Below are 13,432 nucleotides of genomic sequence, written 5' to 3'. Positions count from 1 at the left end.
TTTTAGTACAGTCCTATTTCTCGATGGCATCAGTCCTATTTCTCATTAGAAATAGCCCTATTTCATTTATCTTGTTCCAAAGAGAACGATGAGCCTCTAATCCGGTAGACAATGTAATGGTAAGAGCGGCGGCTTATATCCATTTCCTTTTTTAAAAAACCGATGGTGTTATCTCATTCGGTAAATGGTTCAAAAAACATTTTTTTCTTATCCTATTTTAATTTAAATTACAGGAGCACATGAACTATATGGTATTTAATGGAGTTCATTTTACAAAATACTATAAGACATACTACAGAAATATTTATTACTTATATTGCACATTATGTGGTCATAACCAACTTTTCCAATTGAACTAATGTTTTACTATTTCATACATCTTTCGTTATATACAGCTCGATATATTTGATAGTGTTTGAATGTAGATCATGAAACTGATTCTATAACACTATATTCACATTGAATACACGTATATTTGATGCTTTTTGAATGTAGATATTGAAACTAAATGTATCACACTATATTCACCTTGAATACATTTATATTTCATGCTGCTTGAATGTAGATATTGAAACTCACTGTATCAAACTATATTCACATTCAATACACGTATATTTGATACTGTTTGAATGTACATCATGAAACTGATTCTATATCACTATATTCACATTGAATAGACGTTTATTTGATGTTGTTTAATGTAGATAATAAAAAGTAAATGTAACACACTATATTCACATTGAATACATTTGTATTTGATACTGTTTGAATGTAGATCATGAAACTGATTCTATAACACTATATTCACATTGAATACACGTATATTTGATGGTGTTTGAATGTAGATATTGAATGTCACTGTATCACACTATATTCACATGGACTAGACGTATATTTGATGCTGTTTGAATGTAGATATTGAAACTAAATGTAACACTATATTCACATTGAATACACGTATATTTGATACTGTTTGAATATAGATCATGAAACTGATTCTATAACACTTTATTCACATTGAATAATCGTATATTTGATTGTGTTTGAATGTAGATATTGAAACTCACTGTATCACACTATAATCACATTGAATACACGTATATTTCATGCTGCTTGAATGTAGATATTGAAACTCACTGTATCAAACTATATTCAAATTCAATTCATGTATATTTGATACTGTTTGAATGTAGATCATGAAACTGATTCTATATCACTATATTCACATTGAATAGACGTTTATTTGATGTTGTTTAATGTAGACATTAAAAAGTAAATGTAACACACTATATTCACATTGAATACATTTGTATTTGATACTGTTTGAATGTAGATCATGAAACTGATTCTATAACACTATATTCACATTGAATACACGTATATTTGATGGTGTTTGAATGTAGATATTGAATGTCACTGTATCACACTATATTCACATGGACTAGACGTATATTTGATGCTGTTTGAATGTAGATATTGAAACTAAATGTAACACTATATTCACATTGAATACACGTATGTTTGATACTGTTTGAATATAGATGATGAAACTGATTCTATAACACTTTATTCACATTGAATAATCGTATATTTGATTGTGTTTGAATGTAGATATTGAAACTCACTGTATCACACTATATTCACATTGAATACACGTATATTTGATGCTGTTTGAATGTAGATATTGACACTCACTGTATCACACTATATTCACATTGAATACACGTATATTTGATACTGTTTGAATGTAGATCTTGAAACTGATTCTATAACACTATATTCATATTGAATACACGTATATTTGATGCTGCTTGAATGTAGATATTGAAACTCACTGTATCCTGCATTAGCATCAATATCTGTAGATATTGAAACTAAATGTATCACACTATATTCACGTTCAATACACGTATATTTGGTACTGTTTGAATGTAGATCATGAAACTGATTCTGTAACACTACATTCATATTGAATACACGTATATTTGATGCTGTTTGAATGTAGATCATGAAATTGATTCTATAACACTATATTCATATTGAATACTCGTATATTTGATACTGTTTGAATGTAGATCATGAAACTGATTCTATAACACTATATTCACATTGAATACACGTATATTTGATACTGTTTGAATGTAAATATTGAAACTTACTGTATCACACTATATTCAGATTGAACACTCGTATATTTGATAGTGTTTGAATGTAGATCATGAAACTGATTCTATAACACTCTATTCACATTGAATACACGTATATTTCATGCTGTTTGAATGTAGATATTGAAACTCACTCTATCACACTATATTCACAATGAATACACGTATATTTGATGGTGTTTGAATGTAGATATTGAAACTCACTGTATCACACTATATTCACATTGAATACATGTATATTTAATGCTGTTTGAATGTATATATTGAAACTCACTGTATCACACTATATTCACATTGAATACACGTATATTTGATACTGTGTGAATGTAGATCATGAAACTGATACTATAACACTATATTCACATTCAATAGACGTATATTGGATGGTGTTCGAATGTAGATATTGAAACTCACTGTATCACACTATATTCACATTGAATACACGTATATTTGATACTGTTTGAATGTAGATCATGAAACTGATTCAAAAACACTATATTCACATTGAATAGACGTATATTTGATACTGTTTGAATGAAGGTGATGAAACTGATTCTATAACACTATATTCACATTGAATACTCGTATATTTGATGGTGTTTGAATGTAGATATTGAAACTCACTGTATCACACTATATTCACATTGAATACACGTATATTTGATGCTGTTTGAATGTAGATATTGAAACTCACTGTATCACACTATATTCACATTGAATACACGTATATTTGATGCTGTTTGAATGTAGATATTGAAACTGATTCTATAACACTATATTAATATAGAATACATGTGTTGCTGACTCCGTGCCGAGTAGCAACAGAGAGAAGATGATGATGATGAGGGTGAATGAAGATGAAATAAAAATGACGATGATTTAACAAAGGGACGGCTTTATTTCCAAACTTGGAAAAGGAAAGGGAAAACTGACACGCTTGATTTGGACAAACTGAGGGGACGAGAAATGAGACAACTTGTCTGGATTTTAAGTGGAGACGAGAAAAAAAGGAATGACTGTCTGGGTTGACAAGAAATACGATACTACCCCTTTCCCATGGAAAGGGGTAAAAGGAAAACAAAAAATGGGCACACAAATACTAGGCAGGCCCGTGCCCCCTACAGCCCTGCCCGCGAGTGCAGCACCGTAGGTGACAGCGGGACCCACCGTTACAACAGGTGCTACAAACAAAAATTACAAACTTCCCACGTAGAACATACCACCAAATATAACCACCAATTTTAGTGGCTGGGAAGATCCTTATACGTCTTCTTCGTGCCGCAGAGGATTTGATGATGGTCTCGGGTGTGGCACAACCCGCACTGACGAGGATGGGAACAATCGGGGAGCCTCACGTGCCCCGCCACGGCCGTCGGGACGAAACACCCGAAACACCTCCGTTGCCCGAAGAGAAGCTCCAGTTTCTCTTGATTGGTGAGGAGCATAAACTCCTCACATTCTGCGATCTTCTTTTTGCACGGCGTCGCTCCCGAGACGTGGCACTTAAGGAAACACATGATGTTGGGAGTGTGTACCGGAACTATATACGTAGGACGTTCGGGGGTGACGAGCGGCGTGGGCGCAAGAGTTTCGGTCGCCTCTTCACGTTCCTTACGCAGGAGGGACCCGACGTACCCGCTTAACAGGGCTTCCCGCTCAGTTTTGAAGTGCACGTTCACCAGGTCCTTCTGACGCTCGTCGTGTTCCTTGTCGAGGCGAACAATCGCACTTTGGTACAAGTACACTTTCTCCACGGCTTCCTTTTTTGCTATCAAAATCCCGTCAATGAGTTCCGTGAGGTTGGCCACGCACTCTTGTTCGCGTTCCCTGCTTACTTTAAGTTTTTCCTTCACGGATGCGGCTGATGGAGGTGGATAGTCTGCTATGGCAATCACGTTGGGTAGAAGTTCACAGGTGGTACGTTTCACTATGACGAAGTTAGGTCGACTGAATGCCGTCTGCTAACCTAATAGGTTAAACAGTTTCCAATTTTCCTGGTGTTTCTAAACAGCAACCGAATTGACTTTCGCCCTTTGCCCTATATTTGAACTTGAACATAGGTGGCGTTGAGGGCAAAGGTACTTATTGACTCTTCCACCAGAGTTTTAAGTTGCGATTTTCCTACGTTTGTTTACAGTTGAGTTTACCTTTGTGATTTTACTTGTTACAATTTCACAGTTTTGTTTTTACAAATGGGAGCTACTAATTGTAGCTCCATTACGAACAGTATTTACACTTTACAATACTGAAATTGAATTTTACGCTGTTGAAGGTTCCATTTTTTCTTCTTTTGCGTAAATTTGTTGTTCTTTGACTGGTACCATGATACACAATTTGGCCACCGGCCGCATACATGATTTTGGATGGTTGCTGAGCTTGACTTTTACGACTCGAACAACATTATCCGTAGCATTGGGGATAACTTCCAACACTTTGCCCATCTTCCACTGCCCACGCAAAGTATTTGGTTCAACTGCAAGTACTAGGTCTCCCACGGTGACGTTTGGCCTATTTTCTTGCCATTTTCTCCTTTCTGTTAGGTGTGGAACGTATTCACGTAGCCATCTTTTCCAAAAATGTTGGAGTATAGCTTGACTTTGCTGGAACTGCTTGTTGGTTACGTTCAGATCTTCCACGTCGGCCAATTTCAGGGGCACGTATGGGCGAGGTCCACCATGTAGGAAGTGATTGGGCGTTAATGGATCCGGGTCTTCTGGATCCATACTCAGATGAGTTAACGGCCGGGCGTTTAACAAGGCTGCCACTTCAGCGATTACGGTTCGTAGCACTTGGTCCGTAACTAGGCAATTACCAATGCTGGTTTTCATTGCCCGTTTGCAAGACTGTACGATTCTTTCCCAAACGCCACCAAAGTGAGGTCCATGGGGAGGAGAAAAGTGCCACTCAATTTGTTGGCAAGCCATTAACGTCTGGAGCTCTTGGTGTTTACTGATGAGTTCTTCCAACGCTTGCCGTAACTTCTGCTCGGCGGCAACAAAGTTAGTTCCATTGTCGCTGTAAACGACCTTCGGTTTTCCACGTAAGCTAACAAAACGGGAGAAGCAGAGTAAAAACTCCTCCATACTGAGACCGTTGGCCACTTCCAGGTGAACTGCTCGTGTGTTGAAGCACGTGAATAGGCCGATCCAACGTTTTTCGTGTCTTCTTCCCCGTCCCCCAACTCTGACGGTCAAGGGACCGAAGTAATCGATCCCCGTGTAAGTGAACGCGGGTAGATGAGGCGTTAAACGATGTACTGGAAGGGAAGCCATTAATGGAGGGCTGGGTTTTGCCGACGTGCGCTTGCAAGGCCAGCAGTTGTTGAGCACAGATTTTACCACGTTGCGTCCAGAAAGTACCCAGTAACGAGAATTAGGTCTGTCAGCAATCTTTCTGTCTTGACGTGCATGTTTCTAACGTACTGATCCCAAATTATCCTTTTCGTTAACGGTTGAGAAGCTGGTAGAATTATGGGGTGTTTGGCTGCATAATCGATTGGCGCTTGAAGTATACGTCCGCCAATTCGCATCTGTCCGACTTCATCCAGGAAGGGCTGGAAAGTGCGAAGTTTTGATCTGAGTGGTAGTTCCAGATTCTTGCGAAGGGCGTAAAATTCTTCAGCAAAGGCCAATTCTTGCGCTCGTACGATGCATTTTGTCAGCGATGTTACCATTTCTTCTACTGTCAGCTCCCCGACCATGGGTTTTTCTTCACGTAATCGTGCTGTGACGTTGTTGGTGAATCTCCTACCCCAGGCCAGCACTCGCTGAAGTCGCAGCAAACTGGAGAAACGTGTAACACATTGGTCGATGACGTGGTTCTCGTCTTCCGTTTTGATTGTCAAGACGCGGATCACGTTCACGTCTCGTTCATCAGGCTCCGTGATCTGCTCCCAAGTATACCAGTCTGCTGGGTCCAAATTCAGGAACGGAGGTCCACGGTGGAAGTAGGCCAACATCGACGTCCTTTGGGTCGATACCTCTACTACAAAGGTCTGCAGGGTTTGAATCTCCGGCAACATGACGCCATTGTCGACGAGATGTGTTTCGAAGTATCTTTCCAATACGGTTGTTGACGAAGACTTCAAATCGGCACGTCTTCGAGTGGATCCACCGTAGCAATTTTTGCGAGTCTGTGTGGAAGGTTACTTGCCTCAAGTCAATTTCTAGTTCACGACAAATCGTGAGAGCAAGGTTGAGGCCTTCTACTGCCGCCTGTAACTCCAAACGGGGAATCGTGAGACCCTTTACCGGTGTGACGTGCGTTTTCGACATGACGAATGACACGTTGACGGAATGGTCTTCAAATACAGTGCGGAAGTAGGCTACTGCTCCGAATCCTTTGGAGCTTGCATCCGTGAAGACATGGAGGTGCTGTTGAGTCCAATGTCCCCGTTTGAAACGGAAGCATCTCGGTACTGAGAGCGACTCCAAATTTTCCAGATGATCGTACCAGCCATAGAAACGTTGACTCAATGTTTCCGGTACGACGTCATCCCAACCGATCCGTTCTTCGTTGGTCCAGATGTCTTGGAGTAAAGACTTCATCACAAAGATAACTGGTGCAACCAGCCCCAACGGGTCGTAAACGCTAGAGATGATGCTTAGGAAGGCTCGCTTTGTGAGTGTCACGTTGTTTGGCGGCTTCCGAATCTTGAACGTCAGCATATCTCGTTCGCTGTCCCATATTACTCCCAGCGTTCTTTCGACGGGAAGTTTCTCCAAGTCCAGATCCAGAGTTGGTGACGCGAGGCCAAATTCTCGTAGCGTAGCTATCGCCGTTCGCGATGACGACGTCCATTTGGTCAAATTAAAGCCGCCTAACTGGAGAAGGGACTTCATTTTGCGGGACCGTTTGATGACCTCGTCTTCGGACTCGAAGGAGTCTAGATAATTGTCGACGTAGAAATTACGTCGAACGCTATCGGCTACGTCTGGAAACTGGCGGTAGTCATCGGCCGTCCTGTTGAGGGCGAAGATGCAGCTCGTCGGGGATGATATGGCTCCAAATACGTGTACCGTCATCTGGTACGTTAACGGAGCTGAATTACTGCCAGGCGTTCAGTAGAGAAATCGGAAGGCTGCCTGGTCTTCTTCCGGGACTTTCACTTGGTGGAACATTTTCTCAATGTCCGCTCCGACTGGTACAAGGTTACGACGGAAGCGGATGAGCACAACAAGCAGGCTAACGAGTAAGTTAGGGCCCCGAAGCAGGTTTTGGTTTATCGATGTGCCACCAAACTCAGCAGCTCCATCGAATACGACCCGAACTTTGGTCGATGAGCTGGAGGGGCTCACGACTCCGTGGTTTGGCAGGTACCACGTGTTGTTTGTCTCCGTCTGGGCTTCGTGGGTCGTTAAGAGCCGGGCGTGTTTTAACCCGATGTACTCTTTGACTACTGCATCGTACTTGGGAGCAAACTCCTCGTCCCGATGAAAACGTCGTTCGAGAGCGTAGAGCCTCTTCAATGCAGCTGCCCGATTGTTTGGGAGAGCTACTTCGTCGGCTTTCCACATTAGGCCAACTTGATACTGGTTACTGATACGTTTTACTGACGATTCAAGGATGCGTTTTCCACGTAGATCATCCTCGGATAGAACGGGTGGTTCTATTTCTACTTCACTGGCCTCAAGTTGCCAGAACTTCTTCACCAGCTCATTTAGGTTTTCGGAACGTTCCTCGATGGCCAGATGAGCGATGAACGGGCGGCCGTCTTGTGGTGGACCTGTTTGTCCACCCAGACACCAACCAAACGGCGTCTTGAAGGCGATAGGCCCAGTCGTTCCAGCCGGCGGCTTGATGGAAGCTACATGATCGTGGGCCTCTACGACGTCGATTCCTATCAGCACGGTCACGTTCTCTTCTTGCACAGTCGGGACGGCAATACCACGTAGGTGCGTCCATGACTCCAACTGTGGAGGGTCGATCGGCGAATTCGGCGTCACCTTCAAGTTGTCGACGGCGTAAGCGTGCTTGACTTCAAACTGGCTGTTACCGTCACGCGACGTTAAAGCGAAGTTTACTACGGAAGCCGTAACGTTAGACGTAGCTCCGTCATATGAGACGACGTTGATGCGTTTGGATGGCCCAAAGAGTCCCAACCTTTTTACCAAGTCGCTCCGAATCAGCGTGGTGTCGCTTCCGGTATCAAGGAAACCGAAAGTGTCGACCCACGTTTTTCCAACTCCAACACGAACCGGTACGATCTTGAAACGTACTCGTCGTTTTACTGTTTCCAGATGGGTCAAGGTCCCAAGGAAAGCTGTCGAAGATGGCGCTGATGGAGCAGTTGGATCCGCTAGCCTCCTCAATGGGATGAATTCGGATCCGTGAAGCAAGGTGTGGTGTCGGTTTCCAGTACAATCAGTGATAGTACAGCTGACGTCCCTGGGACATTCCTTGCGTTCGGGTTTTCCCGTAAGACATAACAAACATCTTCCGGACTTGAATACCTCTTCAGCCCTTTTCGTGGGCGTGAGAGACATGAAGACGTTACAGGTTGAGAGATGGTGGCTCCTGCCATTACATACAAAGCATTTCCATCTTTCCGTCTTCTCGGCTGGCATCTTCCCCGATATTGATCGGCTCCTTGGAGGCATGGTTGCTGAATATGTTGATGCCGTTACTTTCGAACCTTCCATCGTCGTTGCGTGTCCAATGGTCGACGTGTGTGGGAAGTTGGGTCTCTTGACGGGCTTCCTTTCGTCGAACTTTACGCCTTAGGACGTCGACGTGGGTACGGACTCCAATACATGTTTTCCATGCTGCTTGCTCATGGATTTTAACGTCACCCAGTCGTCTAGGTCTAGAACATTCAGCTCTACTCCTGTCATTTTTCTTTTTTCGTTCCACTTATCCTTGAGGTAGGGCGTAAGTTTAGCTTCAAGGGCCATCAAAGTAGTACGGCTATACAGCTCATGAGTATACTTCGATCTTGAAAGCGTAGCTACAGCTCCGTGCAGGCGGTTTGCGAAAGTCTTGAGGCTGGCAGCATCCATGCTCTTCAATGGCGGGACCTGTAGAAAGTCGTCGAGGTACGTCTGATCCATGATTTCAGTTCGCCCGTAGACTGCGTCCAAACGTTCCCACACCACGGAGTACATTGTTCCGTCGGTAAGACATTCACCGACTTCGTTTCGTACCTCTTCGGCTAGCAGTTCCTCTAACATGAAAAGAAGTACCGGAGAATCTTCGTATTCTTCATACAAGGCCTGGAATTTAGCCCTGAATCGCGCGTAGTTCTTCGGATTGCCGTCGAGTGGCTGGATCTTGAAGTTGGGAGGTTGCAGTCGATTGCAACAGCTGCTGTGAGGACGATTAGTTTGACTGTGGGGGTGAGAACGTTCGGAGTGCTCATCTTCGTCGTGATCCGTAGGGTCGCAACGGGACGTCATCGTGGTCATCGCACCTCGCCGCGGGTCTCGTGGAGATGCATCGGCGGCGACCAATCTTCTGCGATGACGGACAGCATCCTCCATCGTACGTATGGGTGACAGGGCTGGAACATCTTGACGTGCTTGTAAGACTGGCAATCGCTCAGGAAGTCGTTGATCTTGAATAGTTCGGGGTTGAACTTTCATCTCGTCTACTTCCGTTCGAAGGTCTTCGATTTTAGCGGACAATTCCACCTTAACCGCGTCAATTTTCTGATCCAAACCGTCCAACGTGTGGTGTGCTTCCCGTACTAACGTGTTGTTGGCCGCGATATCTTTGGACGTGATCCTTGAACTGTCAATGAGCTTACTAAATTGTTCGCTCATACTCCTTAACGCCTTTTTGAGGGTTTCTGTGATGGAAGTTGTATTTGCTTCCATCTGGGCCCTTGCCGTTTCCAACTTTAATTCCAACTTCAGCATCCGAGCTTCAGCCTCCAATTCCTCTTGAGTTGTTGATTTTTGGAGGAGGCTGGTAGGTTTAACGTTGGTACGCCTTTTTTCGGATAACGTGGTACTACATGTGATGTCCGAAGCTGATGTCCCGATCGAGCTGACGGACTGATTTGAGGAAGTGGCGTAGCGACTTGCGAATTTGATGACTTCAACGTGATCGGTTTCGAAATCTACTTCCCACCTATCACATGCTTGACGTTGCTGCTCAGTGAGGTCGGATATACTTTCTGTATATTGGTGGTGAATTGATTTGACTTCATCGTAAATACGAATCAATTCGTCACACCATGCTGCTACTTGCAATTTCTTCAATCTGATGGCTCCCATCTTATGGTCTTCCACAGCCTTTCTGAGTTGCGTCGTTAACTTCGTGTGGGCCGCCTTTCTCTTCCCACGTTTCTTCTGGAGATCGTTTTCGGGAAGTAATGGCCGTTCACTCTTCTGCCGTTCAGGTTTCGATGCGTCTACCATTGGGTTCGGACCGTGTTCCCAAATGTGGCCAATTTCCATATTTTCGGCTTTGGGTGCGGCTTCACTCATGACGTAGAAACGTTGTTTTAGGCTGATAGAGTCACACGTTAACGGATGTCGATGATTCACGTAGATACACCGATCTTCTTGTCAGATGGCAAACGCGTGGTGGACAGGTGGGTGCCTTCAGGCTGGCGTGGACGTCTGCCAAAGGTTTACAGGGAGAATACCCGATAATTTTACAATCAAGCGAGGGTTTTTACGAACGAGGACGGGAAATGCACGTTTTCGTCAAATCCCGGGTTTCGGCACCATTTGTTGCTGACTCCGTGCCGAGTAGCAACAGAGAGAAGATGATGATGATGAGGGTGAATGAAGATGAAATAAAAATGACGATGATTTAACAAAGGGGCGGCTTAGTTCCAAACTTGGAAAAGGAAAGGGAAAACTGACACGCTTGATTTGGACAAACTGAGGGGAAGAGAAATGAGACAACTTGTCTGGGTTTTAAGTGGAGACGAGAAAAAAAGAAATGACTGTCTGGGTTGACAAGAAATACGATACCACCCCTTCCCCATGGAAAAGGGTAAAAGGAAAACAAAAAATGGGCACACAAATACTAGGCAGGCCCATGCCCCCTACAGCCCTGCCCGCGAGGGCAGCACCGTAGGTGCCAACATGTATATTTGATACTGTTTGAATGTAGTTCATGAAACTGATTCTATAACACTATATTCACATTGAATACACGTATAATTTATACTGTTTGAATGCAGATATTGAAACTCACTGTATCACACCATATTCAGGTTGATTACACGTATATTTGATGGTGTTTGAATGTAGATATTGAAACTCACTGTATCACACTATATTCACATTGAATGCACGCATATTTGATGGTGTTTGAATGTAGATATTGAAACTCACTGTATCACACTATATTCACATTGAATACACGTATATTTGATGCTGTTTGAATGTAGATCGTGAAACTGATTCTATAACACTATATTCACATTGAATAGACGTATATTTGATGCTGTTTGAATGTAGATATTGAAACCCATTGTATCACACTATATTCACATTCAATAAACGTATATTTGATACTGTTTGAATGTAGATCATGAAACTGATTCTATAACACTATATTCACATTCAATATACGTATATTTGATGCTGTTTGAATGTAGATATTCAAACTCACTATATCACAATACATTCACATTGAATACTCGTATATTTGATACTGTTTCAATTTAGATACTGAAACTCACTGTATTACACTATATTCACATTGAATACACGTATATTTGATGCTCTTTGAATGTAGATATTGAAACTCACATATCACACTATATTCAAATTGAATAGACGTATATTTGATGCTGTTTGAAATTAGATATTGAAACTCACTGTATCACACTATATTCACATTGAATACATGTATATTTGATACTGTTTGAATGTAGATATTGAAACTCACTGTATCACACTTTATTCACATTGAATACACGTATATTTGATGCTGTTTGAATTTAGATATTGAAACTCACTGTATCACACTATATTCATATTTAATACACGTATAGGTGATGCTGTTTGAATCAGGGTTGGATTACCACGTTATAAAAATACCGCGATAATACCGCGGTAATGCGGTGTTACCGCTACCGCTACCGCGATATTTTTTTCCAATGGTTACCGCTACCGTAACCGCTAGTCAAAAATACCAAAAATCGGTAACGGTACTTTTAAGCCATCTAGCGATATGACTATTAATTTTTTACTGTTTTTAGCAGACTGCATTTCAAGTAAATATTTCAAAACGTTTTTTATTTCTATTTCCCGAGCTGTTCACAGGGTTTAAGGAGCCTCGATCAATCAAATATGTCTAAATTTCGGACAAACGCTATTATGGTACCCATCACAAGTTGCATTCTCACTTTTGCAGGTTTATCTAGGCTAGTACTAGGAATGTTTGATGCCTGCTACTACAGCAGTATTTAAAATTTTTAAGTATTGCAGGCATCCATAGAATATTGTAAGAAATGTTGCTATTATCTGTGTGTACTTCAAGTTATTAAAAAGAGATAGAGGTTATGATAGTCTAGTTTATTTGAGCCTTTTGTTTAATGAACTTTGTTCTATTCAAAATTGGTTTTTTTGAATTTACTACTATTGATAATTACATATCCGAAGCTGATTCAAGTATGGATATTGTCTATGAACCATCTCTTGACATGTCCACCAACATTGGTGAGGCGAAAACTAGTTCTACACGTTCAAAACCGAAAGGGAAAAAAGGTGAAAAAATGAAACATGAAACAAAACTTAAACCAACCAAATGAATTCACATTATAAATCTAAGCTCAATTTTAGATGGCGAAAAACGTATCATTCTCTATCCTGAAACGCTTATCAAATAAACTGGACCAGGCAAGAGAAGGAGAACTTCGTATGATGAATGCCTTATTGGACAGTGCAAAGTAAAGCCCGAATTAGTGCGAAGAAAAGCACTATCAGCAGTAGACAATTTAAGAGGCAACATCACAAAACACCTTTCAATTAAACATAACAAAGAAAATTTTAAAAATTTCAATTTTCTATGCAAAGAAACTGACATTACCAAGGGAAACGAATTTCAAAGTGAAACGAAGTAGTTCTTTCATGAAAACACAAGGAACGGCAGCAACATTAAGAGAAACTAAAAAAAAAACTATCGTAAAGTGGCAACCTACGAATTTTAGGTCTTAATTACATTACGAGACAGAAATTTAGATTTTTCTTGTGCATGCTATGCACTCGTCTTGGGGTGAAAACAAAACGATACTGTGAGAAGTGCGATAAGTTTTTCCTTCGAAAGAAAAAGATGAGGCTCAAAGGAAACCTGAATGAAGCACA

General features: G+C 41.8%; 2 protein-coding genes across 2 annotated transcripts; both read right to left on the bottom strand.

Annotated features, from left to right (window-relative positions):
• Positions 1 to 4,423: 4,423 nt before the first annotated feature.
• On the bottom strand, positions 4,424 to 5,248 carry LOC130687586 (uncharacterized). Its single transcript, XM_057510760.1, has one exon. It carries the CDS (start codon positions 5,246 to 5,248, stop codon positions 4,424 to 4,426), a length of 825 nt encoding a protein of 274 aa, XP_057366743.1.
• Positions 5,249 to 5,499: 251 nt separating this feature from the next.
• Positions 5,500 to 7,189, bottom strand: LOC130687585 (uncharacterized). Its single transcript, XM_057510759.1, has 3 exons — positions 6,318 to 7,189; positions 5,836 to 6,220; positions 5,500 to 5,718 (listed from the first exon to the last, which is right to left on the bottom strand). Exons 1-3 carry the CDS (start codon positions 7,187 to 7,189, stop codon positions 5,500 to 5,502), a joined length of 1,476 nt encoding a protein of 491 aa, XP_057366742.1.
• Between the last annotated feature and the right edge of the window lie 6,243 nt (positions 7,190 to 13,432).

Source organism: Daphnia carinata, chromosome 4, assembly GCF_022539665.2.
Source record: "Daphnia carinata strain CSIRO-1 chromosome 4, CSIRO_AGI_Dcar_HiC_V3, whole genome shotgun sequence".
Classification (NCBI taxonomy): Eukaryota; Metazoa; Arthropoda; class Branchiopoda; order Diplostraca; family Daphniidae; genus Daphnia; species Daphnia carinata.
This window is presented reverse-complemented; position numbering and strand designations above follow the sequence as displayed.

Coding starts and splice junctions, on each gene's coding strand:
- LOC130687585 (XM_057510759.1), bottom strand. CDS start 7,189: ATGACGGTACACGTATTTGGAGCCATATCATCCCCGACGAGCTGCATC. Junction 6,221..6,317: donor GAACTAGAAATTGACTTGAG/GCAAGTAACCTT, acceptor CGTATTGGAAAG/ATACTTCGAAACACATCTCG. Junction 5,719..5,835: donor AGCTGACAGTAGAAGAAATG/GTAACATCGCTG, acceptor CGCACTTTCCAG/CCCTTCCTGGATGAAGTCGG.
- LOC130687586 (XM_057510760.1), bottom strand. CDS start 5,248: ATGGAGGAGTTTTTACTCTGCTTCTCCCGTTTTGTTAGCTTACGTGGA.